Here is a 26,885-nt window from a genome sequence, read left to right as displayed (position 1 = left end):
AGAGATCACTGACAAAGACTTTCTTATTTGAACCTAGACAATAGCAGAGGCATACTGGAGGGGCAAAAGAGTGCCAACAGTTTAAATGGTGTTGTTTCAGTGTATGTAAGGGTGCACAAGGGTGACTGCAGTAAGAGTATTAGATCGAAGGGTAAAAATAAAGTAGTAGAGAGATTGGTGACTTTAAAGAGCTTCTATTTCCACTGGTTGTTAGGGTTGGGAATTTGGTCTGTTATCATGTACCTATTGATTATCTTTCACCAGCTTCCTAAAAGGAAATATTTTGCACCTGCCTGTGTGGCTGACTTAAGGAGCTGACCCCTGTGCAGCCTGGCTCTTGTTTCAGGTAACATATCCCAGCCATGCATCTGCAGAGGAACACATCCAGTATGCTGTTAAGTCTGCATGCTGGAGTCAGAGCTGCTGAAGTGCAGCTGGAACAAAACCATGGCTAGCTTCCTATGGAAGTTTAGAAATTTGAAAGAATCCAGTAGCATGTGTAGACTTCTTGCTCATACCTTTTTACTGCAGGGTCCAGGCAGTTTTATTATTATTCTTGCAAATGCGTCCTCAAACCCACCAGTATCACCAGTCCTGCTTAATCTTTGTAGTTTTCCATGCATTTAAATTTAAGCAGAGCAGTGCTGACCGTCAGAGTGTTTTCAGCACTCATTTGAATGGCTGTCATCAGTAGCCTTGTTTCTCCAGCAGATTGGACATGGGCTTCCCATTTGCACCTCTGTTATCAGCCATGCTGTTCTCAGCAAGCAGAGCTGTGCTTCTTGGGGTGCCACTGAGAAGGAGCCTCCCCGTGTTGCCTTTGTGTGCCTGAGGACAATAGGCATGCCAGGATTTTTGCCTTCCCAGGCTTCTGCTGGATGGTGCGATGCAGTTGAGCAAGAAACAAAGTGGTACTTGTGACAGCATGCTAAATGCTGTTGTAATTTAATGGACCGTTTGTGATCTTGAACATTAACAGATGCTTTTACAGAAAGCAGCTGTGGTCAGAATAAACTGACCTGACTTAGTTTTTGAGAAGCCTAGTATGCAGTTTAATTTTTTTTTTCCAATTAAAAAGAGCTGATAGGTAAGTCAGGTTATATGTTCTCTTTATTCAAAGAAACTTGCTACTAAACTATTATTTGAGTACTGTTCTTTGATAACAGGTATATGGATTGTTTCTGCAAGAATGTCTTAATTTACTCACTTATCTTTTTCTCATACAGTCAGCAAATTAGTTTGGGGGCTTTGAAGTATTCTTATTCTCCTAAATAATGGAAATTTCTTTAATAAACTTGAAAATCTTGAAAATAAAAATCTCATTTGGCATCTGCGAGTTGAAAAGCTAGTTGGGTGAAAGCACTTACATTGTTCTGTTCCCAGAAGTAATGAGAATGCATCTCATTACGATGTTCTCCTTAATTGTATAGAAGCTGTTCTTACTTTTTTTTCCCAATCCTGGCTTCCTTCCAGCACTTCAGAAGTCCTGCTGCAATTAAAACTTTACAATTTTGAAAAGTTCCTCAGCAAACTGCATGAAACTGGAGAAGCAAAAATCTGTCTTTCAGAAAAACGTGCTCTAGTACTTAGTGGCAGAGAAGTAAAGATTTGGGAGGAAACTGTCAGGCTAATTAGGAGCATGGTAGCTTGCCTTGGAAGTGAACAGTAGAGATTTCAGATCTTAGATTTACAGAAACGTATGTTCTTTGTAGGAATATATTTGTTAATCCTGCAAAGTATTTAGATAATTGTAACTTATGTTTGAAGCTTATCAGAAAGAGGCAGGAATAGCTTTGTAGTGTTAGTGCCTGAGCTGTGTGTTGCACTAGTTCTGGCTTACGTGTGGCACGCGCTGTCAGTCTCACTGGAATGTCTGGAAATAACCTTCTGGCAGTGGAGCTGCTTAAATGTGCACTGGTAAGAAGTACCTTCCGTTACTGTTCTGAAGTTCTGGATGTGGTTTTAGATATGACAATCAGGAGTGAGAGCTTTGGAGTTCTAAGTTTATCCTCTGATTAGGTCGGGGATGTGACTTTTACTTAGGGATGTTTCTTAATTTGATCTTGTTGATATGCTACTTGACCTTACTACTTTAAAGACATGTCTACATTATTATTTTTAAATATGATTTTTTTTTTCTTCCTTATATAGGGAATTTAAATAGATCAGTGTGCAGACTAGAAAGAGTGAAAGCTTCAATGGAGAGACAGAGTGGTAGTCTGAGAAAATGTTTCCTTGCTGGTTTAAAGCCACTCATACAACTGCTGCTGGTGAGCAGGAGTTTGTGCTCCAGGCTCCCTTGGCTGCCTGTTGCTTGGAAGCATTGGTTGCTCCCTTAGGAGTTCTGTTCTCTGGGGACTTGCTGCCTTCTTCCCTGTGTTGTTTGTTCTCTGGGAAGTGCTGCCTACAAACAGCCTGCTTTTTCCTTAGGAGCTACAAGGTAAAAGTTACTGCTAAAATGTTGCTAGCTGCCGGTATGTTCTGGAATGGTAACAGTGAAGCAATAAAAAGTTACTGGACAGTCTGAGCTAGTTTGATTCATAGGGAGAGATCTGAAGTCTTAATTCTGCTCAGGTAGGAACTTGCTTCCTATTGGAATTCGATGCCTAAAGGTGTTTGGAAGGTCATGGCTTTCATACGAAATTTGAGCAGAAATTCAGTTTCACTTATCGGCCTTTTCCAGCGAGAGAGGTGACACCAGTGCTTTGCTTCTCCAGCTTTTTTTCTGTTCTTAAAAAAGAGGGTTGGTTTTGTTTGTTTGTTTTGAAACCGCTTAACTGTCTTCGTTCCTCCTAAATGACAAGTATTTCAAGACTGGACTATTACTGCAACCATAAGAATTTTCTTCAGAACTTAGGAGAGAGCCTTCATTTTAGTTTCAAGAGAACTTGCATTGCTTCAGTGTGTGGTCATCTCCTTACAAAGATGACAGTGTTTTAAAAAGAGTTAGGTAGTCATGTTTGGGTCATGCTTTGGTATCGTAGCAACCTTTAGAGGTTGAGTACATCTCAAAAGCATGGCTTTTTGTTCTTTGATAATTCTTTACATGCATTGTTTTACAGCTTCTGAGGACAGTCCTATACTATTTAAGTGCTTCACTGATAGCACTTTGTGCATTTTAGATTTGAAACTCATGTTGTGATGGAACAACTAGTTTTGTGTCTCAATTATGGAAGAGTACCTGTGTAATTATAAGACTAAAGTAGTCAGAAGTATTAAATGTTCTGTGTGTAGAGTAGATAACTGAATAAATTTTTAGTGAGATGCCTAACTCCAGGATTTTGGTCATGAGAATGGTTGCATTCATATTTTGAGCACCTCTTTACATTATCTCCTTCCTTTTAGAGCGTAGTAATTGAACTGTTGTGCTGATGAACAGCTTCTTACGTTAACTGGAGTGAAACGTGGAAGAAAGTTATGTATGCAGTTATTGAAAATATTAAATCCTGAGGGTATTAGTATTGCTTTAAATTATATTTAGAAAGCGTTTGTTAAAATAATGAACAGCTTTGTGTGATACTCTGGACACGCCCAAAGTTAGCCTTAAACTAACCAAAATGGAAACTGTCCCTTGTTCCTCTCTTTCCCCAGAGGTCTTAAGGAGCTGTACTGCCATCGTTCTGCCCATGAGGGGGCAGGACCATGAACTCTCCATGCCCTGGGTAAAATTCAAGAGAAGAGTGTAGAAAGAGCGCAAGTGTAATTAATTACTGTAGCGAAACAAAAATAGCCATGTGAGACATGGAAATATTTGATGTGGTTTTGACAGTTTTATTGCCAGTGAGAATTAAGTGAATTGTTCATGCACGTACCCTTAAATATTTATTCAGATCTGTGAACAGAAACAAACTGGAGGTTTGCATGGCTACCATCCTTTCTGTCTCTGGTTTCTGACTCCATCCAGCTCTCTTAACTAATTTTTCCTTTTGTTCTTAAGAATGCCCTGGAAAAAAAAAAAAAAAGAGTAGAAATAACAGTTTATTTTAATCCCTTCTAGCCTTTCTCTGCTGCAGGATGTGTCCTGAAAGTTTATTTTAAAAAGTGTTAGTCACTTCTACTTGTGCCATCTCATACTTGAGAGAACCTAATAAAAGTTCTCTTCATACTTGTGGCTTGTTGCTGGTTGTGCAGTTGTAAGGCTGTGTTGAAGGTGAGTGTTTCTCACAGAAGACAATTCAACAGGCTGCCTTGCAGTTTAAGGCTGCAGAAGTTTTGCTTGCTCTTTAGATGTTTAGTTTGAACTAAAATACGATTTGCAGAACACTTCGTTATCACTTACAGTTTTTGTAAGTGGTTAATTTTGGTTTTCATTGCTTGTTGTAGTAGCTCTGTTTTAAAATGTAGTTACCTCAATATTGATGCAGGCATGTTTGTGGATGCTCATTTCTGCCGCCCATAGACTGCATTTTTACAAGATGCATAAAGTGGGAAAATGTCCCCAAGTAACTGTCTGCTGTCATGAATTATTTTCCACCCAGCACGTGTGTAGCTCTGGTAGTTTTTTTCCAAAACGTTAGTAGGCTTTGAAGGCAAGTAATTTGAAGAACTAACAAAGCCTGCTTTGCTAGGCTGCTTTGGTTCTAAGGAGAACAACTCCTTGGTTTTTCCATTTGGGGATCATTCACAGTACTTCTCTCCAGCATGCCCACTGCTTAGGATTGGCCTGTGCTGCAGTTCTTCCTCAGAGGTGCTGGGTGCAGAATAGATGGTGATTAAAAGGGATTTTGTTTCATAGTTGACACAAACCTTCAAAGAATGTATCTAACTTGTGTGACCTTCTCATTGTGCTTTTCTAACCATGCAACCTTCTTTTTTGTGCAAAACCACATAATCAGTAATTACACAACAGTGATCATTTGTAAAATATGATCCTTCTACAATATGCTATAGATAGGGCATGAGGAAAGCTTTCTTGGGTTTCTTTTGCATAGAATCCAGCATCCTATGTTTTGCTGTTTTAAATTGGCTTTTCTTTGCTCTAAGGATACTATAAATGTTCAGAATTTAGTATCTAGCTGCAGATAACACTTAGGTTTTACAATTGTGAGGCAGCTGCTTTGAAATGAAATCCTTTCTTTCTAGCTGAAATGTCAATGGGGGTTTTGAGTGCAGGGCTTATTGAGATATCAGGAATGCTCTTTCAAAATGAGTAATGGCAGATTTCCCAAATTCACCTCTTAACATCCGTTCAGCACGTGACAGGAGAGCTTTATTTTTTTGCACTGTATTTTTTTAGTTTCAAAGCTGACCAGAACTACATTCTGCAGTGTGCCCAACAAAGAGGTATTCCTAAAAAAAAAAAAAAAAAAAAAAAAGTGGAGTTAAAAGCAGATTCAAATGACAAATTTGTATGTGAGGCTTTTTGCCTCTTAACTACTTGTTTAGTGTGCTTAAAATAAGGATAAGATGTTATGAAAAGTCCTGCTGGATTTGTTTCTTGCTTTCTGTTTTGAGAGGTGCTAATGTGTCCTAGTTATGAATGAACTTTCATATAGTGATTTTTTTTAATGATATTTCTCACTTCACAGATGGGTATTTGAGGCACTCTGAGTTTCAGCTCCTAGGAAATATGCAGCAGGTTTCTCTTGAATTGTGTGCCTCACCTTATGTCATCCATATGTCATACACAGTTCATCTTCTCAAATTGAGCCAGTTCAGTCTTTGGAGTGGAAGCGATGGGTTGAGATACCCTGAGTTAAGTGGGGAATGTGGGAGTGCTGCTGCTGTTTAGTTAATGTTTTTAAAACTTCCAAATCTTACAAAGTTTATGTGCACATTTGCCTATTATAAGTGATTGAGTCCACAAAGGCTAAATTGAATCGGGACGTGTCCTGAGCTGACAGGACTGTGTAAAATATAACTGTAGTCTTCCTAAAGAAATCTTTTGACACGTTATGCTTATGTTGAAACAAGAAAAAAAATAAGACTTTGCTTAGAAGTTTTCAGCTGGAGTGCATGAAATACAGTTTAGATGTTTTCATGCAGCTGTCTGTGCTTACCTCAGCTAGAATGGGAAAATACAGGGAATAGTAATCTTTCTCCCAGAAATAAGGAGTGGTGTACGCTGTGGCTCTGACGTGTGCAGGAACAGATTCCTCAGGAGTCCGTATCAAAGAAAAAGTTATTTCCCATGGCAGTAGTAAGAGTTGATCTACCCCTTGCCAAAAACTTGATGCTTTACACAACAGTGTTCCCTTTTTCCATGCCTGTGCGTATTTATACATTGAGATAACAAAATGTCATAACTTAGACAGAATGCTTTTCTGTATTTGAGTGTAATTTTGTAAAACTGCTTTTTTTTATACATATAATAAAATCACAGAGGACTGATGGTGGAAGAGAGAAGAAAACCAGACAACAGAAACTGCTGAATTATGATGCAAATGTTTTAAACTCCTTCCCATTCCAGTCCTAGAAAAGTGTTCTTAGAGATCTTTTCTTTGATCCATCACAGAGGAACCAAAGTGGAAGTGAGGTCTTTCCTGATATGCAGTTTATCCTAATCAGAAACTTTGTCAAAATTACAGAGATGTGAATCATACTGATGTAAATAACTTACTTTTTGAGAATCTGAAATAATGGTAGAACTAGGAGCTTGGTGGGAAAGATTTGTCTGGTGTGGGGAATTTTCCTGTTTGCTGCTTTATGTTTTAGAAATTGACAGTCCTTGAGAATACACGCTGCGTTCGATTTGCTCTCCTACTGACTGTAAGTATCTCAGAGGGTACGAGTGTGTTCCTTCATTGTAGGATCAGTAAATCAGGAGTTCCAGACGTTGTGACGGCTGCTCGCTGTGCTCATTTCCCTGTGCATGCTCCTGAATTCATTGCAGGATCTAAATAAGCCAGCAGATTGCAGTCTGGAAAAAGGCTCATGCAGAAATTACAGTAATAATTTTAATATGCAGGTCTTAAGGCCACAGCAAAGGTCAGTTGCGTTATTTGATAACGTTACTGAGTGTCTGAAAGGTAATCTTTGCTCCAGGAGTTTGGGAGTGCTGGGACTCCTTTAATTATGCATGTAGTATCTGTAGTCCTTACCAATGAATCACTGATTTGTGTAAGTTTCTTGATAGGGCACTAAACCCTGCCAGCTGCTGTTACTGCTTGCACTGCTGCCTGTCCTTCTGATTGCTGCATGGTAATGGTTTCGTTTTTGGAAGTGGGCTTTTTGTGTTGCTGCTGTACAGAGTTATGCAACTGCTGCTGTGTTCTTGCTCATAAACCTGGAGTTTTGCTTTTAAAGGTTTGATTAACAGAGTTCCGGGTAACCCACTGCTTTATGGATAATAACAAAATATGCAAATGTTAGCAAAAAAATATTATCAGTTGTTGAGTCTAGTGCTTGCCATATTAAAATACAATTGTGTGGATAAATTAAGCAAGTTTTATGTTTAAATCTTATGGGTGGTACTAAAGAGGGAATGATTCTGATTTTCCTATATATGAATGCATTATGTATGAGTGAAGTTGGAGTGAAAAGGCACAGGACTTGGAGTGAGACATGGGCTGAAATTTTATTTCATGTGGCTTTTTATGTGGCTTGGGACCATGCAGTTGTCTCTTTTAACTGTTATTAGATGGTACGATGGTGGTTGTTTAGTATGTGACACTGAAGATACATTTGTGGAGGGACAGATAGGCACTTCAAAGGGAGGGTTTACCATCCTTCACTTAAATACCTAGTCTGAAGTCTAATTTTGCAAGTGTATCTTCTCTGGCAACTAGTATCAGATTTAAATTCACTTAAATGTGAATGTATTAACTGGCCTAATGTGAAAGAATACTGTTTGCAGTGCTTGATCTATTTCCTGAAAACCATATAACCTTATTCCTGGGGAATGTGCAAATTTACACAGTTCAAATTTTTTTTTTTAGTGTACTTTTGACAAAAACTTGGCAAACAATTTGAACCTATATACTAAAAAAGGCAGAATTTAGCTGTATTGGATAGACCAACTTCACTGATTTCTGCAAAAAGTATTATTTTTTGGATAGATGAGGGATGGCCTACCTGCTATATCTAAGGTCTGTGTTCTGGTTACACCTGATCCACCTGGTGGGCTGGTTTCAGCCTACTTCCAGCCTGTTTTTCAAGTTTCTGGATGATATGAGGATTGCAACAGTCTGCATGTGCTGTAATGATATAGCATTTGGCCCAAGTCCTGCTGAAGCTGAATGCCACACTAAGGCTATTTGCATCTCTGTCTCTTCACCTTTCTGATGGTGGCTTGTCAATGGAGGAAGAAGGCAGGGCAAGGAGGGAATGCTATCCTTATATATGTATATGAAACGTCTTTGGTCTTTTGCTGCTGGTTTATATCATCATGACCAACTAAGCGTTTCATGATGTTGACTGCTTATCTGTGCAGTCTTTTAGTAATACTTGAGTGGCTTACACATGAGTTGAGTTTCTCTTGAAGGTCTTTTGAGGCTGAGTGTGACTATGGAATTGTTTGATCACCGATGAGTTTGAGCAGGTTGGACAGCTGTGTTGTGCTACTTACTGCCTGGTCCTAGAATTAAATGTGAGAGTATTTGAGCATCCGTAGCTTCTAGAATCGACATGGGAGTATTGAGAGGTGGTTATTCTAATGGGTGCAGTGATTTTTTTTCCAGTAGTGTTAAGATTTAAACTGAATATTATTCTGTAGTCAATGTAATGAATGTTCCTAGGTGATGATGAGCAGAAACTCTGGCAAGTTCCTTCTAAGAACAAGTGAAATATCAGGGATAATTACTGGGTGGTTCTTTTTAAGATCTGTTACTCCAGGGAAAGAAGGGAGGAGAGAGATCTCTATCAGCCCTGTGATTTACTGGTGCAAGAACAGCATAGCTTTTAGTTTAAGAAATTATTTACCTATATATCTGGACATACTGTACTTCTAGTTTTGATCAATAAACTTCAGATTTGTTGTATTTAATCTCTCTAGTTGCTGAGGTTTTAATTGGAAAAAGCAAATTCCAGAAATATGTGTTGCAGTTCATGGTATCTAAGCACTTGGCTACAGGAGGGGATGAGGTCACTGCACTTCCCCAGTGGGGAGCTAGTTGCTGGTGGAAACTACTTGCTTCTTGTTTTTGTTTAAATGTGAGCTTATAGACAGTGTTTAACATTTTGAGAGTTTGATGCTGTTCAAATGCTGAGCCTCCTGAATTTGTGATGGCAAATTGTTTCGTAACATAAGGTGTTTGATTGCTTAAATGAAATAGTGCATAATAGCATTAAATATGCTGTAAAGTTTCAATGCTATGACCTCTGTCTTTAGTTCTGGCTTACATTCAAGTTGTTTCATTCTTCTGGTGATCTTGTTTTCAGGCTGATATTGAGGAGTGAGCAGGAGGTACCAGACTCGATGAGTTTCCATCGAAATGTCGGAAAAGTCAGGCCAGAGTACAAAAGCAAAGGATGGAAAAACGAAGTATGCAACACTCAGTCTCTTTAATACTTACAAAGGAAAGTCACTGGAAACTCAGAAAACCACAGGTAAATTAAACTGACTTTGTTTATGCATTTTGTTTCATCTTCACTATTGTACAGCTAATTAAGAGTGCAGTATGGTCGTTAACTACAGCAAGGTTTTCGAGCTGCTTTATACAACAGCTAAATGGAAGAATTGTGGAAAAACAGTTTTGATTTCAGTTTCTGATTACCTATGAACTTAAGTTCAGGGAGACAGCATTTTCAGTTCAATAGAATGTAACTGTTTAATAGCTGCAGTTTCCATGTGTTATCAGTGTATGACATACCATTCCCCAGCTGTGCTTTTTGTTGTATTTCTGAAGACAACAGCACTTATGTCACTTGAGTATATTTTGAGATCATTAGTGAATACATTGGCTCCTAGCTAGAGTTTAAATCTAGTAAAAATCTTGTTTGTCTGAACTGGTAGGTTGAATGTCCAGTGCAGTGTGTTGGCTTCATACTGCTTTTTTTTGTGATCTGCAGTAAACGAATTTTATATGAATGCTTTTGTTTGAGCAGTGTCTGCCAACTAAGACTGGCAGAAAAGATGAGATAGACCCGGGTGGGTATTCCTGGACCCATTAAAGCATGATAAACCCCCCAAGAGGAGTGAGAAGATTATATTTGACAGCATTTAAAAGATAGCTCAACCTCTTACTTAAAATGTCTTCTCCAACATTCTGTGAGGGAGCATTGTAGAGCAGAGGGAACATATGTGCTTTCTCACTTCTGGAATAAGTTAATTGTAGTGACTCACTGTTCAGTGTACTTAAGTTCTCCTGAATCAAGTATTTATAAATCACTTTTTTATAATTAAACCATGGAAAAAAAAATTGACTTTCTAATTTTTAAATTCTTAAGTTTTTGGTTTTTTTTACAAACATTTTCACTGATTTCTGCAAAATGGCATTGCTAACTTGCACTTTCTGTTTTAACACGCAGTTGCCACACGCCATGGATTACAAAGTCTTGGAAAAGTTGCTATTTCGAGGAGGATGCCTCCCCCAGCTAACCTCCCTAGCCTCAAAGCAGAGAACAAAGGCAATGATCCCAATGTGAACATTGTGCCTAAGGACGGCACAGGATGGGCTTCAAAACAAGAACAGCACGAAGAAGAAAAGTAAGTGACCAATGACATCAGGGTTGTTTTGCTTGAACATTTCTCTAAAGAAAGTAGACTTAAGTATTGTTTCAATAATATAATTAGAAAAGGCTTTAAAACAAAATGTATTGTCATGTAAGCTTAAAATAGGGTATGCTTCACACCTAGTGTGAAGTGGCTTTTAAGTGTTTATTCTTTGACAATTGAGGCACTAATTTAAAGATGCAGGAGGAAGTATCAGCTGTTTTCAAGCTGGGTATTGATCCATTCTCTTGGTAGAAATCTATCTGGTTGTGGTTAGTTAAATGCTGCAGCTGATGCCTCAATCACTTGGGTAGGGGCTTTGCTGCTTATTGCAGTAATGCTGTGTTGTTAGTATGTTCTACTCTTGTGAAAGCAAGAAATGACTGAAGATTTTTCTCCTTCGTTCCCATATGCTTCCCTACATTTAAATGTCTTTGTGGAAAACTTAGACTTCAAGAGTTCACTTTTGTGCTTAGCTTTTATCTTAGGTTTGTGAAGCCACAAATTTACAATATTCTGCCCAGTTTTTTGTATGGTGGTTCCTATACCCCAGAGGTCATTTTCATTTGATCTAGTTAAATTGGTGCTGAGCTCAGTGGTTTGTTTAATAAAAACACACTTCATCTTCACCTTTCTGTTTCCTGCTTCATATGCTAGAGGTATGTTCCAGTAGTTGATTGTGTTTCTAAATAAATAGCTGTCCCTCATCTTCAGCTTGAAGGTGTTTGCCTGGCTTTTTATTACGCATTGTGATAGTGGCCTTGAAAGCTACATAAAGGTAAAATTAGGTGGGGGAAGAGCTTCCCTGGAACAGGAGTGTATGCCCAGGCCACAAGTAAATTCTCCAAAATTTAGGCCACCTAATGTGTTTGCTCAAGTCTTCAGCCCATTTTTGTAGTAACTGCTATAGTTTTCAATTTTCAGTGTATTTGTAAATGTTGCAGTTTATCTCCAAAGTGTACTGATGCTTACTTCAAATAGAAATCCTTTTGTTAATATTGTAACACTGCTTTGGAGCTCATGGGAGTTGCTTCCTTCCTTTGTTTACTTAATTCTTTCCCTGCTGCTTTTCCAAATTGTCACTGGAATGCCAGTTAGGCAAGGAACAGTGGTTTCTTTTGCCTGTTCAGTCTCTGTCTGTGTACTTCTGTGAGTACAATGAAATATGGTTGTTGTTTCTCTTGTATTGACAAAATATTGCAAGTAGTTTTGTCCTTTCTGCTGTTGGCATCTATCATTCCATCCTTACCTATCACAGGTTCCTGCTAGCAGTGGCACTGTATTGTGCTTTGGGCTGACCACTGCAGTTCTCAGATCTGGGATTACTCAGATTATTTAAAGCATTTACAACTGTGTTTTGAAACATTATGTAGTGGAATGTAGCTGCTGTTTAAGAGGCTAACTATGTAACATTTGTAGAGATGTTTTCTCTGGAAAACAACAGATTCTGTAGTTGTTTGTGGGTGGCAATTTACTAGTACCCTTTACAGAAAGCAAAATAATCTTCAAGGTCTGCGGTGCAAACTTTAAACTTAAAAAAAAAAAAAAAAAAAAGCTTTCCAGACTGTTCTTCCACTGGTTACTTCTTCACTTAAGCTACTTATACAGGTTTCAGAAATGTCTAGATTAAAAATAATCTTCCATTAGAATGCAGTCACCTTTTAGATTGGACAGAATGAGTTGTTATTTTAAATGTCTGAAGCTGTATTTGTTCTTCATAAATGTAAATTTTCCATTCCGATTCATGGTGCCCATAAATTTCCTCATGGTGTCTCAGGCTTTGTCAGCTCCTTCACACAAATTTCTGACATATGTGCTTGTGTTCTGTCTGATCGTGGTGAGCTTTTTTTTTTTTTGAAGTGCTTTCCACTCCCAGCTCCCAGGTCAAGAGTGTTACTGCAGATGATTCCCTTCCATGGTTGTAGATTGGTTTCTGGTGGTCTGATAAGCTGCTTAGAAAGTTTATAATTCCATTCATGACTGTATTTTCTGCCCTTCGTTTTCATTCATTCCTCTCCACTTCAGGTAATCGCTCTCAAAAGAATTAGGTAATTCATTCCAATTTTAACTTTTACTGTAACAGCTCCTTTTATATATAAAAAAAATGCTTTTTTGCTGTGCGAAAAAAACATAGGCTCTTCAGCTGCATAGTTATCTCCTCTCATTCACTTGTTTGCAGCAGTAATCCTGACAATTTTGTATTCATGAGTGCTTTTCCTCTAACTCCAGACAGCCAGAGGTGCCGCAGACACAGCCAAAACCTGCTGTTCCTGCTCCTCCAGAAGCAGCTCCTGTTGCCAAATCGTGGGCCAACACCAAGCCAGGTGGACAAGATGGTAAGTGATGTTAAAGGTGCAGAGGCTCTTGACCAGCCTAGTGGGCTCTAAGTGCTGCTTCTTGCAGCATTTGAACTCTGTAACCTTTTGAGTCTTGGGCAGACCAGCTGGGACTAAGAATGCTGTGGAAGCAACTTTCACTTGAGTGAACTTGAGCCCAGTTTAGCAGCAAGTCTGACTGCCTCTTAAAGGACCTGCAGAGCCTTTTTTTTTTTTGTATTGACACAGAAGGAACGATCAGAGGATAAGGTCTTGAATGTGGCTGTTCTCACTGCCACTTGCTGTAATGCCTAGCATTTTTTTGTACAAGAAACATAAAGAGTTAGTGGTCAACTTGGTTATAACTTTGGGTCATTTTATGCAAAATGTGTGTGGTCTCATTTCTATTTAAATGTTTGTTACCACATTACTTTCCCTTTTATTTTATACATTTTGTTTTCAGAGTGGTGGTGTTCAAGTAAGTTTTTATTGTTGTTTAGAAGAAGCATTAAGGGTGTATTTGGTTGTTTATTTTACATTATTGTTCTCAATCCTTACACACAATTTCCACTATTGTGAATCTCAAGTTGAGTGTTTTCGTGATAGGTGTGTAATCAAATTGAACCTTTAGCAGAGCTTAAAAATCACTCTTGGAGTTAGAGGTTACTTAGAATTTCCATGCCTCTGTTATGGAAAATAACATATGACATGTTTTGTTCCTTAAATGCAAATCTTGCAAGCTTTCTGTGACTGAAGAAGAGAAGTTTAGCTTCCTTGTTGGAAAAAGTCAGCTCTCTACAGATAGAATAGTAAATTCTAAGTGATATGGTGGTAGCTTTTAAAACTTTATTTAGAGTTTGTTAACATCACATATCTAGTGACTGCCATTTCTTGCTGTGAGTGTTAGAAATGGCAGTTCTGTATTCTGCATTTCTTGCTCTCCTGTATAGTGCTCAGTGCTTCCTTCGTTCTCTAATATAGCTCTCCTCCATGAAGCTCTTGCAGGAGTGTTGTATAATAAGGTTAAAAAAAAAAAAAAAGGAATTAGTACTGGAATGCAGATCACTTTGCAAAAACCTTTCTACATAAGCTGATGAGATCATCTTTGATGTGACATGGGAAATAATGACTCAGCTCAGCGGCTTCAGAATGCATTTAGCTAATTATTTTATGGTTACCATGGCAGTTCGTGTGCCAAGCCCAGATGGCATCCTCATTTCATTCAATTAATGCAGTAGTGGGTTTGATGTTTCCAGAAGAAATACAGAATGTGAGTTGGCTTCAGCTGCTTGCTATTGTCCTTAGTTTGAAACTTGGGGTACACTTGTTGTGTTCATGCTTTCCTGATCTGCAGTTGGCTAGTGGAACTTAAATTTCGTCCAGATGTCTTGTACATTTTCCAGCAGTCATTCAGCCAGCTGCCTCATGGTTGTAGTTTTCAGTCACCTTGAGCTGTTGGATGTGGCTGCTTAGGAACAGAAAGAATCTAATGCTCAGTAACAAAAAAACAAATTAACGTGACCTGTAGTAGGTGAAGTTGGAAGATTGAGAGCTTTAAAGCTGATTTGTGGGCACAGAGGTAATTATTGTGGTATTTGCTGTCATCACATTACAAGAAAAGTGAAAAGAGAGCTGTTTATCTTGTGCTTAACGTTTAACCCTTAAAAAGGGGAAAGCAAAACAAGATCCCTGTTTTTCGGGTTGCATTGTTATTGCTGTGATCCATGATTCTTTCATGGATTATTTTGTAGGTCCAGCTCTTCCAGTAAATAGTTATTTCCAGCAAGAGTTTCCCAGTCTGCCGGCAGCTGGGGATCAAGAAAAGTCAGGCAAAGAGAAAGATGCATCTGAAGATGGATCTGGACCCAACTTGAGACCACAAAGTAAGTATATGGTACAAAGTTTAGTGAAATTGTTGGCAGTTGTGTGGAATGCATGTTTCCCCCCCCGCCCCCCACAAAAGAAATGTATGAATTCTCTTTTAAGGATACATTTCTGCAAGGAAGAAATTCCTGCAAACAGTCCCCCCCCACCTGAAAATCCTTTCTCTCTCTCCTCCATTGTGTGGTTGTCTTGTTTAAGTGCTTGTCATAAAGGTTTTTTTATGTTTAATTCCTTCTCTGCTTTACTGTGTTCCTGGTTTGGAAAACAGGTATTTAATTGTATCCTGCAGTTCACTTCATATTTGCCTAGGCTGATGCTCTCAGGAGCATCTGTTGTACAGTATTGGTGTTTTCTTCCACCTGCTAGATGTCATGACAGCTAGAATATATATTCAAGAACTACCCTTCTATTGAAATACAACCCTCATCACTTCTATAACATTCTTTAGCAGAGATACAAGACAGTATCTGGATACTTCTTTTCTTTGGTATCTAATGCACAGATGCCATTTTGAGCTGCTCGGGAAGTTTGTATTATTCCTCCTTGAAAGAAGCTTGATCTTTCCATTGGCAGCATCTGTGCATCAAATCAGCAGTGGCTCACACCAGCTAAAGCTGTTTTCTATCTTCTGCTGTTATCAGCATCTTTCCTAAATGGCATTGTGTTTTAGAAGGTAGAGAAAAGCAGCTAGAACTGTATAAATTTAGCTCTTACCCTTTGGGATCACAGCTGGCTGTAGGGCTGAAGAGAATTTGGAAGCAACCTCTGTTTTCTTAGTAGCAAACATCCATCTGCATATGTTGCTGTGTCACTGGGAGCTGTCTAGGAAGATCAAGCCTGCTCTTGTTTTCTTTTACTGATTCAGTCTCTGCAGGTGCTACTAGTTGGAGAGAAAGGTGGTAGTAAGAACAATTCATCCAATTCTTCAACAGGTCAAGAAGCTAAGGCTCTTGGGCAGGAAGATGGCAGTGCTGCTCCAGCAGAACAGAATGATGGCCTGAAGGCAGCAGAGAAGAGGGATGCACGGTTACCACAGGTCCCACAGCCCAAGCTGAATGGCCAGCAGCAGCCACCCATCTCATCCCAGTACAGGGCAATGATGCCACCTTACGTAAGTAGTGGTTACACCAAGTTTTACGCAGCAGGGATTGGTTGGTGGCTAATATGATTCCCTTGTACCTCTTTTATCCTCCCTCTATGGAATACTTTGTAGTTTAGCAAGAAGTGTGGGATCACAGCCTGCTCCACAAAGGACGTGGCTCCATATTGCCACTCCTGCTGTGCTAAGCTTCAACTTTGGTCAGAGGTTGCTGAGTACTTGTAATCGTTCCAGCTTTGTGGCCTGTTGATCACAGTCATTAGAGCAGACTCTTTCAAGTGAAGAGCCTTGCTTTACTTCTGTTACAATTCCATTGTTCTCAAGTATGCCTGATACAGTGATATTTTCTAACAAATCACTTCTGTTTTAAACTTTTCTTAGATGTTTAATCAGTATCCTAGAATGGCATATCCTCCTTCCATGCAAGGCCCAACAAGGTTTCCTAATTCTGAGCTTAGTAGGTAAGATACAAGTGTTCTTGTTCTGTGATTATGAACTTTACATCTGACTGTAAAGGGGAAAAATTAGAAAGATAACATTGCACTGATTGTCTTGCATACATCTGTATGCTGTCACTCATTGGTCTTCTAACTTTGGCTTGTGTAGACTACTGCTATGTAGTGGTTATATAGTGTTTGACAACTCAGATGCAAAGCTAAGAGAACCCTGCACGATACAGGGCTTTTTAGTGGGAAAAGCAGGAGAGAGGGACACCTTGGTAACTCTGAGCAGCACTTCATCTGTAAAAGGGCTGTTGTTGCAATGTCACAATGAAAGTACTTAATTTCTGGTTCACAACTTTACTGCTCTTCAATTAAAGTAGAACTCTGATCTTTTCTCTTTCTCTTCTAGAGGGCCAAGGGGAAGAGGACCACCTTCGTGGTGTTCAGAACCTATTGAACGCCCATCCATTCTTAGTGCTAGTGAACTTAAAGAACTTGATAAATTTGATAACCTAGATGCTGAGGCTGATGAAGGCTGGGCAGGTAAGAACTTCAGATTAATAATTTTTTTTCTTTGTATGTATTATTTTTCTGAAAGGTTAATGGAATATTTGCTTGTGTATCAGGTGCTCAGAGTGAAGTGGATTACACTGAGCAGTTGAACTTCAGTGATGATGATGAGCAAGGAAGTAGTCAAAAAGAGAAGGAAAGTGGGTGAGTTGGTGCTGCTAGTTGTGTATGAATGCTACACAGGTAGCTTAGCTTTTGGGAAACTTGAATTAAGTGAGTGTGTGAAGTAGTTATTCCAGTAACACTTATTTTAGTAATTAAGTACTATATTAATCTGTATAACTGCCTGTGGGCGGGGCTTGAGGTGAAAGTGATTTTTCTTGTGAGAATCTTTCACTCTTGCTTAGAGATGTTGAGGGTGGAAGGTAAATCACCAAAGAGCTGTATGAAACACTCCTTCCGTTTTTCTTATCTCTTTGCACAGTGATGAACAAACACCATCAAAAGATTCTCAGAGCCCTGATGTCCAGAAAGAAGCAGAAGAACAGACAAATGCTAAGTCTGCCACCCAGGCTTCTGCAGCAGCAACCAAAGGATCTTACAGCAAAAGTTCACAGCTTGATCAGGTTTGTGTTTTCTTCTCTTCAGCTCTTTGACAAGAGCCTTTTCAGGAGAGATCCCACTCTGCTTTTTCTGGAACTGTCAGGTGGATTAAGGTTATGAACATGAGTAAAAGCATTATCTACTGCTTGTCTGAGCTGTAGCAACTGATGGGGCGTTGCTTAGCTTCTTCTGGTCCCAAATAAAAATAACATGTTTTTGTCTAGTGTGTTCTAACCCACAGTTGTGAGTGGTGAGGACTCTTATGTCAGTTACTGTTGCTCAGCAGACAGGTTTTAACAAGTAATTATTTTGTCTATCCATTGCTGTAACAGTGAATAAAGCCATGCTGGTATCCCTCACATTTTGTAGAAGCACAGAAATAGTGCCATGTTGACCCACACACTTTTTTTTTTTTTTTTTTTCCTTTTTTAAAATCATGGCCTGGTTTTTTTTCAGTACATCTTTGCAGTAGTGTCAGCTTTTCTCGGGTAGATAGATTTTTCTGTAGACACTCCAGAATGCATCAGTTTAGCCATTTTGGTTTTTGGATTCTTCTGGAGTAGAAGAGTGGTAATCATCTCAGCGTATACCTGCTTCGGTTTGTTGGGTTTTTTTCTCCCCATGAAAAGCTTCTGTTTGTGTTGAGGGAAAATTTCCTGTAAGCATTTTCTTCTGACACCAGTAACAATGAAGGTGAGGAATGCTGAATTTGTTCTTGCTCTTTCTCTCTGTATAAAGATTGTCATTTTCCAGGATTTGATGCTACGCTGAATCTGAAGAAAAACACTGCAGTAAACTAATCTGCAAAATTTGGATCTAGTTGTTTAGCTGTGATGAAGACATTCTTGCCCTCTTTGCATGCTAATCTGTATCCTATTCAAGATAGTTCACTAGATACAGTATTTTAATGTAGTAGGAAGTAGTACTCCTAAAAATTGCCAGCCTTACTCTTGTTACAAGCTATTTATCCTGCTACTTTGTTTGATCCCACAGGATCGGGGTCCAGCACAGCCCTCTGTACATGAAAGAGGTGGTCCTCCTCTGCATCCCAAGTCTATTCTACCACCGGTAAGAATGATCAGAATTGTCCTTATTTTATTTTGAGTTGAATTCCTTAATGCTGTGATGGAGGGAATTAGACTTGGAAAAGTAACAATGCTTCACACAGGAGTAAGCCTTTTTCCTTAAGGATTAAAGTGATCGTGGTACCCGGGGCTGGTAAGAATGGTACTTCAACACAGCCATGTTGCTATTTGTGTAAACTGCGTAAATCTTGAAAGTGTTAGTAAAATGCATGTGAACTTCAAGAGCTTTTGATTATCTAGCCTTACTTGGGACTAGAGAAGAGAGTGACATGAGGAAGGTCTTCAAGGGCTGAGTGTGGCTTAATATTGGCTTCATGCCCAGGCAAACAGGGAAATGAAGTTCCAAGTGAAATGGTAGTAGTTGCTTACCAGTTTTCAACAGTGCTTATTAAGATCTTAGTTATCCTAAGATAACCTTGAATGTCTCCTTGGACTTTCTGTCTGAGGTCTGCCAGAGCAAACTGTAACCAAATCTAAAATGCGTTTGTCATCTTTGCAGTCTTTTTGCATTAACAGCAGTAAGGAGTGACACAAACTCAACTAAATCATTACTTCTGCTTTGCCTTCAAGTTGCACGGGAGGTGTCTTTCAAACCTTACTTTGTAAAAATGCCATCCGAGTGCATCAGTAGGCAAACAGTTAAAAAGTTGTATTTCAACTAATTTGTTTCATGTAACCGTGCTATAGCTGACTCACTGGTTTTAATCCTACAGCATCCTCCTCCTCCTGATCGCCAGCTAGGACCTGGAAGGCAGGGACCCTTTCCCCCTAAACCAGTACCAGATGAAGATGAAATTTGGAAACAGAGGAGAAGACAGCAATCAGAGATATCCGCTGCAGTTGAGCGAGCCCGTAAGCGCCGGGAAGAGGAAGAAAGAAGAATGGAAGAACAAAGAAAAGCAGCTTGTGCAGAAAAGCTGAAACGGTTAAATGAGAAATTTGGCTGTATGACAAAACCCTCCCGGGAAGACCCTCTGAAAGAGAGAGAGAGGGAGAGGGAAAGGGAGAGAGAAAGAGAAAGGGAGAGGGAAAGGGAGAGGGAACGGGAGAGAGAGCGGGAAAGAGAAAAGGAGAGGGAAAGGGAAAAAGAAAGGGAGAGGGAAAGGGAAAAAGAAGAAAAAGAAAAACTGGAGAAAGCAAAAGAACAAGAAAGGGAAAAAGAGAAAGAAAACGAGAGAGAAAAGGAAGAAAAAGAAAAGGAGAAGGAGAAAGAAGAGGAAAAACCAGCACATGAAGTTCCTGAGCCTGTAGAACCTGCAGTAATGCCTGTAGTAGAAAAACAAGAAAGTGAAAGCAGGAATAACAAGGAAGAAAAAGGTATGCTTGCATGCGAGTAGGAGTTGACTCTCTTGAGGCTGAGTCAGAGTATAGTAGTAATCTAGCAGTCTCCTTTGCATGCCTGATTAACTTTGTGCATCTAGATCATATGTTTTGCTGGCACACCGCAGCTGCTGACTCTGTCATTTGAGATGGACCTGTCTGGCCGACTCATCAAAGTGTTAAGGCGAAAACTGAGTTCTGTGATTTAAGCAGAACATGAAAGAATACAGAAAAAGTAAAAGACTTTTTTTTTTCTTGCTAAAAGAGAGTCAGCAATTCATATTGCCAAAAAGCAACATAAATTATTTCTGTTATTCTGCTCTTTAAGCAGCTCTAGAGGAGTAGTCACAAAGAGCACGTGTTTATACTTAGTGCATCTTTTTGTAGTGGAGCTTGAATGCCACAGGAGAGCTCTCTTAGACTATTAATACATTGGTGTCATCCCTTAAAAGGATTCAAAATGTCTGTAAAACTGAACTTGGTTCATGAAGAAATTGATTAAAGTTTAATACTGTATCACTTCTGAAATCACACAATAGTTACAACATAAACTGAGAAATCATTTACGGTTATTTGAGTTTAAAGGGAATTGTGAGAAATATTAATGTTTTGAGACTTTTCTTTTTGTCCATGTGTGTTTTGGGAACTGTGAGGTTAGAGAAAGCAGGTTGCTTTTGTTTTAGGAAGATACCCTTTATCTGACACTCCAGTTAGTGTGAAATTATGAGCTTTGAAATGCACTTTGGTCTCCTGCATCTTTTTTTTTGTTTGTTTGTTTTTGTTTTCAGAAGATCAAGCAGTCTTTACCCGACAAGACAGTGGCCGGAATGAGAAAGAGATTTCACAGGTGACTCACGAGAGTGAACCAGAATCAGGATCTCAGCCTCGTCCTGCTGTTTCCTCAGGCTATTCTAAACAGTTCCAGAAATCATTACCACCGCGATTTCAGAGGCAGCAGGTAACCAGCTGGTTTGCTAAAAGGAAGAACAATGTGATGTCTTCTGCTTTATTCTGGATGAGAATGTGACCATTTAGGGGAAAATAAAAAAGAAGTCCAAGATGTTGGCTTTCTAGCTTCTGTAATATCTATTGCAATGGCAGAATTGGTTTTGTAGGGAGCACTTCCCATCACTTGCAAAGAGAGAGAGCAGAAGATGAGAGGCTTTTAAAACTGGCTGCTTTTGGCATCAGTTACCAGAAGTAGAGCATTGCCCTCTGGGTGCTTGTGGAATTGGGAATCTGATGATGATTGTTTGTGCAGCTTTGCATTAAAGGCCGTGACACTTGCAGATACATTTTGCATTCAGTTCCTATGGTGCAAAGAGCACTGGTCATTCACAACACAGGCAAAGTATAGACTGTTCTGTATCTCAGCTGAACACTAGCAAGACTGTAGCTATTCTAAATTGTATAGTCTTCTCCTGCCATCTCTCCCTTTTCTCCTTGTTCATCCTGATTTGTGTTTGTGATTAATTTTCAGAATATTTAATATCCCAGAGGTGACTGCAGCCCTCATTTCTGAGGGTTATTTTAATTCTGCTTAAGTCTTCATCTTAACACTAAGTCCTTTAATGATATTTTCTGTTTTTCAGGAGCAAATGAAACAGCAGCAGTGGCAGCAACAGCAGCAAGGTGTAATTCCACAGTCTGCTCCCTCACAGCCTTCTAGTGGCCCTGTCCCTCCTCCCCAGCATAGACCTCTTTACCAACCAATGCAGCCACATCCACAGCATTTAGCTTCAATGGGTTTTGATCCACGATGGCTTATGATGCAGTCCTACATGGACCCACGAATGATGTCAGGAAGGCCTGCAATGGATATGCCTCCTATTCATCCAGGTAAAATCTGGCAACTTTTCTGGCTGTTGAACTTTCTTGGGTTTGAAATAGATGTCTTTTATTAACCACATTATAAATAGTAAATGATCTTTATTTAAAAAAATAGAATTGTGGGAGGCTGAGGCAGTCATACATCAGTGTATATGTTGACTACAAAGTAAAATCAGAGCTTTCTCCTGAATCACAGACAAGTTACTGACAACAGGGCTGCATTCAGAATGTCAGTATAAGCCTTACTTTCTTACGGGTACTGTAACAATCTAATTCATGCCAACTATACAATAAAAACAATGTATTTACAGTTCATCTTTCCTTATGTGTTAGCTCTTGGTATAACTTTGGTTTTAAATAAGATAGAAGAATTCTGTTATTTTTGTCTTATGTGCTAGCACTTCTGAAGTGTTGCTGAATTCCTGCTTTCAAATTCTTGGCACTAAAACGTCCTCTTATACTTTTGAAATGGTTATCTGATTTGCAATTGGGAAAGCCAGTGTACATAACACCAGACAAGCAGACAGTGTTATGGAGAGACCACTGAGTTAGAAGGAGCAGGGCTTGAGGGAATGCATCTCTTGAAAGAAATGTAGGGATTGAATGGAGAAAATGGTAACCTAAGTAAAAATGATAAAAAAACATAATGCTTCTTTTAAAATGTTAACAAAATAGGACCTAGAGCTTTAATAGAGTGCCAGGAACCACCTTTGATCTTGCCTTTTGCCATTCTTAGAGCAGAATCTTCATTCTCAAGGTTACAGGTCTCCAGGCCCGGTTCTTTCCATTGCAGTGGAAACAGACAGCCTATGCTTCTGTTGTTATAGAGGGCACTGGTGGTGGATGTGACTTAATCGTTCTTAGGTCAGTTGACAGTGAATAGACATTTGGTTCCAACAAGAGAAGGTACAGAGGAAAATTAGGACAGAATAATGCTGTTTAGGACCTCCTAAAATACTTTGTGTTTTGTCAGCTAAGTCTCTTTGCTAATTCAGTTTAAACTTGTAACAGGAATTATGCCTCCCAAACCACTGATGAGAAGAGACCAGCTGGAAGGATCAGCAACTAGTTCAGATTCATTTGAGCATATAGCTCGCTCAGCGAGAGAGCATGCTGTTCCTTTGTCAGAGCCCCGCATAATGTGGGGGTCAGATCCGTACCCCCATCCCGAACCTCAGCAAGCTACTTCTCCTCCCAAGGTGTTAGAAGAGCCTGACAGTTTGAGGTAAGCCTGAGTTATGTACTTTTTGTCTTCACTACTGAGCCACACCTGCTTACGCATTTAGCTGTGTAATTTGTATTGTAAAACATGGTTTAAACTGTAAATTCAGACCAAGTTAATGCTGCTTTTCACAAAAAACTTTAAAAGAAGTAGCGGGTGGGGGGGAATGTACTTGGCACTGTTGTATAAAACAAGACGTGCCTGCCACATAGTAGGGTGTAGAAGAATAATTTGCCCATTGTGTAGGATCCTTAACCTGATTTGATGAATGGTGCTGCAATACTACTATGAATTTTCAGTTCTGTAGAATGCTGCTGCAGTGTTGTATCCAGTCCTTATCTGCTGTCCATTTTCCCCATAGTAGTGAGCTTCTGCCTGGTGTGTATCAGTTTCAAAAGTGTGTGTTGAGCACAAGAGGTATAAATCAAGACAGCTGCCTTGGGCATCTTTTAAGTACCTTTCCTGTTGTGTTTTTTTTTTATGCCTGTGTAATACTTGCTGATAGTCTGCTAGCCTGAAGGATCTGTTTAAAATGTGTATACAGTCATTAATGTTAATAGATTTCTAAAGCCAACTGTACATTTGACACTGAATTTTTAACCAGAGTGGCATAGAATGGATCTCTGTAAAACTGGCAGCCACTGTGAAAGTTGATGTGTTGTTTCCTGGATCTGATAGAAATCCTTCATTCAAAGAGAAAATCATTCAAGTAAATGTTTATGAATGAGAACTTCATCTTCCCCCCCTCTCCATAACATTCTTAATTGTTGTTTTTTAGATCTGAGACACACTTGGAGAAAGAGCGAGTTGCCGTTCCTGCTGCAGCTTATCCTGTAGAACACAACCAGCTGGACTCTCATCCAAAGACAGACTTTTTCAGAGAACCAGGAGAGGTGGAAGTACAAAAGTTCCCAAGCAGGTCTTTGGAAGATGCCCAGCCTCTCCAAACTGACACATCTAACACTAAAGTTAATTTTGAAGGGATTGATGAGAATATTTCACGCAGCTCTGCAGAAGATCTCATGCCTGTGGGGGAAAGTCACTCTTCACTAAAGAGAAGCATTTCCCATGGCTCGAGTCATTCTCTAAAATCAGAAGAACAAAGGAATGATACAACAGCAAATATCACTAAAATAAGTAGCAGGCCTGTTGAGTCAAAGGAGACAATTGAGAGAATTGAGATTAAGCCGAAAAAAGAAGTTTTGATCAATAATAGAACATCCGAAGGACCTAAACCTGAAAAAACATTTAAACCTAAGTCTGAAACAAGATGGGGTCCTAGGCCTGGTTATGGCAGGAGAGAGGAAGGCAGTGATAGACCAATAAGAAGATCAGGTCCTATTAAAAAACCTGTGCTTAGAGATATGAAAGAGGAGCGTGAACAGAGAGAAGAGCGCGAACAGAGGAAGGAGAAGGAAGGAGAAAAGATAGCTAGTGAAAAACCAAGCAAGTCTGAAAAAAGTGACAAAAAGGAAGCACCTCAAGTGCCAGTGCCTCAGACTGAGCCAGAGACATCCGCCTCTAGCAGTGCTCCTTTGGCTAAGAAGATGGTCCAAGATGCTGCTCCAGCACCAGCAAGCCCAGAGAGCGCTCAGACTGAGGCTGCAGCTAAAGTTCCAGTTCAGCCACCCACTCCTCCCATGTCGCAGCAGCTACCAGCTGCACAGCCTGCTGTTCCACAGCTTCCCCCTGCCATACTGCAGCAACCACTGACTCAGCCTGCAGCACAGGCACAGCAGCCAGTTACCACAGTGAAGGAAGAAAAGCAGATAGAGAAGGTAGTTAACAAGGAGGTTGTGGAGAAACCACGCTTAGAAACCAGACCAGTAAAAAGAGAGCCTGGCTTACCACCTAGGACATACTGGAAAGAGGCTAGGGACAGAGACTGGTTCCCAGATCAGGGCTACAGAGGCAGAGGTCGTGGGGAGTATTATTCTAGAGGTCGTAGCTACAGGGGTTCTTACGGAGGACGTGGTCGGGGCAGTAGAGGCCATAATAGGGAGTATCCACACTACAGAGATACTAAGCCTAGAACAGACCATGTGCCTTCTGGGCCTGTTAGACAAAGAGAAGAGAGCGAGACTCGCAGTGAGAGTTCAGACTTTGAAGTAATTCCAAAACGCAGGCGGCAGCACGGTTCAGAGACTGATTCTGACAGCGAAGTTCATGAAAGTGCAAGCGACACTCTCCTTTCAGACAAAGACAGTCTCATCAAAGGCAAGCACCCAAAAAGAGAGGAGAGAGCTGATGGCAAGAAACCTACAAAGCCTCTGTCATTCAAACCTGAAAACCATATTAGAGTGGACAACAGATCTCTGGAAAAAACATATATAAGAGATGATGAGAATAAACCTAAGCCAGGCTTTCTTCCTAAAGGAGAGCCTTCTAGACGAGGCAGAGGGGGAATGTATAGACGTGGTGGAAGGGATCCTGGTGGGCGCCCTCCACGGCCATCCACAATAAGGAGACCAGCCTACAGGGACAATCAGTGGAACCCCAGACAAACGGAAATCATTAAACCAGAAGATGGGGAACCTCCAAGGAGAAATGAGCACTATGGTCCTATACCAGTTGATAAAAGACCTCCAAAATTTGAGAGGAAGTTTGATCCAACTAGGGAGAGACCACGAAGACAAAGACCTGCTCGGCCTCCAAGGCAAGATAAGCCACCACGCTTCAGGCGCCTAAAAGAGAGAGAGGCTGCATCGAAGATAAATGAGGCAGTAACCAGCTCATCAACTACTGCTGCAGTCACTAATGTGGTTACTGAGCCTTCTAACACTGCTCTGGATGTTTCAGGAAGTAAGACACCAGACTTGTCTAATCAGAATTCTTCAGACCAGGCAAATGAGGAGTGGGAAACGGCCTCAGAAAGCAGCGATTTCAATGAGAGGCGTGAGAGGGATGAGAAGAAAACAGCAGATGTAGCAGCACAGGTGGCTGCAAAAGCAGGAGAAAACACTGGAGCTCCAAAAAGGGAAATAGCCAAGAGAAGTTTCTCTAGTCAGCGGCCTGGAATAGACCGTCAGAACAGACGTGGCAACAGTGGGCCAGCTAAACCAGGGAGGACCTTCTCAGGGCCTAGGAGTGACAGGCGGAGTGGTCCTCCAGCCAGAAGTGGAAAAAGAGGGTGAGTACCAGCATTGGTTAGGAAGCAGGCATAGCTGTGGTCACATCCTCCCGTTGCAGTTCAGAGCCATTAATAATTGTTTCGGATTTGTAGTAACTGGTAGACAAGTGCAAGATGAGTACATGCACCAATAGCTGTGCTTTCTGTTTTTTGATTTGTATGTATAATCCAGAAAATTGACTGAAGTGCATTGTGTTCTTACACGTATACACAGTGGTAATAAGCATAATTAAAAAAAAAAGTAATTATTCATTTTCTCAGTCGGGGTATGTTTCCCGTGATCTCAAAATCTGGATGCAAGCTGAAGGGTTAATGTGAACACTTTTGCAGTTTAATACACAGATTGCTGCATTCTATGTGGCCTGTTGTATTTTTAGGTCAGTCATCTGACAGAAAAGCATGCTGAGACATACTTTCTATTGAGAATAAATTTTGCCTCTCTGTAAGTTAAATTTGGTTAGAACTTGATATCTAGTGTTACTGTTTTCCCACTGTTTTGTAGCCACAGTGTACAGTGGCCCAATAGGTGGGAAACAGAGCAAGCCATTTCTTCATTAATTTCCTACTTTTCTTGTTCTTGTAGGCTGCTGTATATTAAGTTCACATTTTCCTTGGACTTAAAAACTTAAAATCAGTGCTCTAATGTCTGATTTAAAAATACTAAGGCTTTCTTTGATTAGTGAGTTAAATATGATTTTGAAACAAAGGCTGGGTTTTCCAGGTTCCACAGCAAAGCCAGAATGCTTCAAGTCTCTGACTCTGATGGCTGCAGAGAGCTTCTGGCAAGGGAGCCTGTGAAACATTGCATACTGTAAGCTTCCATTTTTGTGTGTGCTTGCTTGCTTGTTTCTCT

At 40.0% G+C, this 26,885-nt stretch overlaps 1 protein-coding gene across 17 annotated transcripts in view; it reads left to right on the top strand.

Moving 5' to 3' along the window:
* PRRC2C (proline rich coiled-coil 2C) overlaps window positions 1-26,885 on the top strand; it is a 61,143-nt gene that overhangs the window by 5,532 nt on the left and 28,726 nt on the right. For 10 of the 17 annotated variants that reach the window (XM_065743709.1, XM_065743675.1, XM_065743694.1 and 7 more), the window contains exons 2-17: window positions 9,319-9,486; window positions 10,408-10,585; window positions 12,821-12,927; window positions 14,658-14,789; window positions 15,723-15,901; window positions 16,271-16,350; window positions 16,742-16,875; window positions 16,959-17,046; window positions 17,327-17,468; window positions 18,439-18,513; window positions 19,244-19,847; window positions 20,639-20,808; window positions 21,443-21,689; window positions 22,692-22,905; window positions 23,681-26,032; window positions 26,754-26,843. In XM_065743709.1, the coding sequence (XP_065599781.1) occupies window positions 9,372-9,486; window positions 10,408-10,585; window positions 12,821-12,927; window positions 14,658-14,789; window positions 15,723-15,901; window positions 16,271-16,350; window positions 16,742-16,875; window positions 16,959-17,046; window positions 17,327-17,468; window positions 18,439-18,513; window positions 19,244-19,847; window positions 20,639-20,808; window positions 21,443-21,689; window positions 22,692-22,905; window positions 23,681-26,032; window positions 26,754-26,843 (4,907 nt within the window). In that variant the 5' untranslated portion in view covers window positions 9,319-9,371. The remainder of the gene's footprint in view (window positions 1-9,318; window positions 9,487-10,407; window positions 10,586-12,820; window positions 12,928-14,657; window positions 14,790-15,722; window positions 15,902-16,270; window positions 16,351-16,741; window positions 16,876-16,958; window positions 17,047-17,326; window positions 17,469-18,438; window positions 18,514-19,243; window positions 19,848-20,638; window positions 20,809-21,442; window positions 21,690-22,691; window positions 22,906-23,680; window positions 26,033-26,753; window positions 26,844-26,885) is intronic. The other 7 variants (XM_065743718.1, XM_065743734.1, XM_065743725.1 and 4 more) reach the window with 3 other exon arrangements.

The sequence above is a fragment of the Cyrtonyx montezumae genome, unplaced genomic scaffold (genome assembly GCF_038088225.1).
Source record: "Cyrtonyx montezumae isolate F1298 unplaced genomic scaffold, pur_monq_1.0 scaffold_1, whole genome shotgun sequence".
Taxonomy (NCBI): domain Eukaryota; kingdom Metazoa; phylum Chordata; class Aves; order Galliformes; family Odontophoridae; genus Cyrtonyx; species Cyrtonyx montezumae.
Note: the sequence above shows the minus strand (reverse complement) of the source record. Positions and strands in the feature narration are given on the sequence as shown.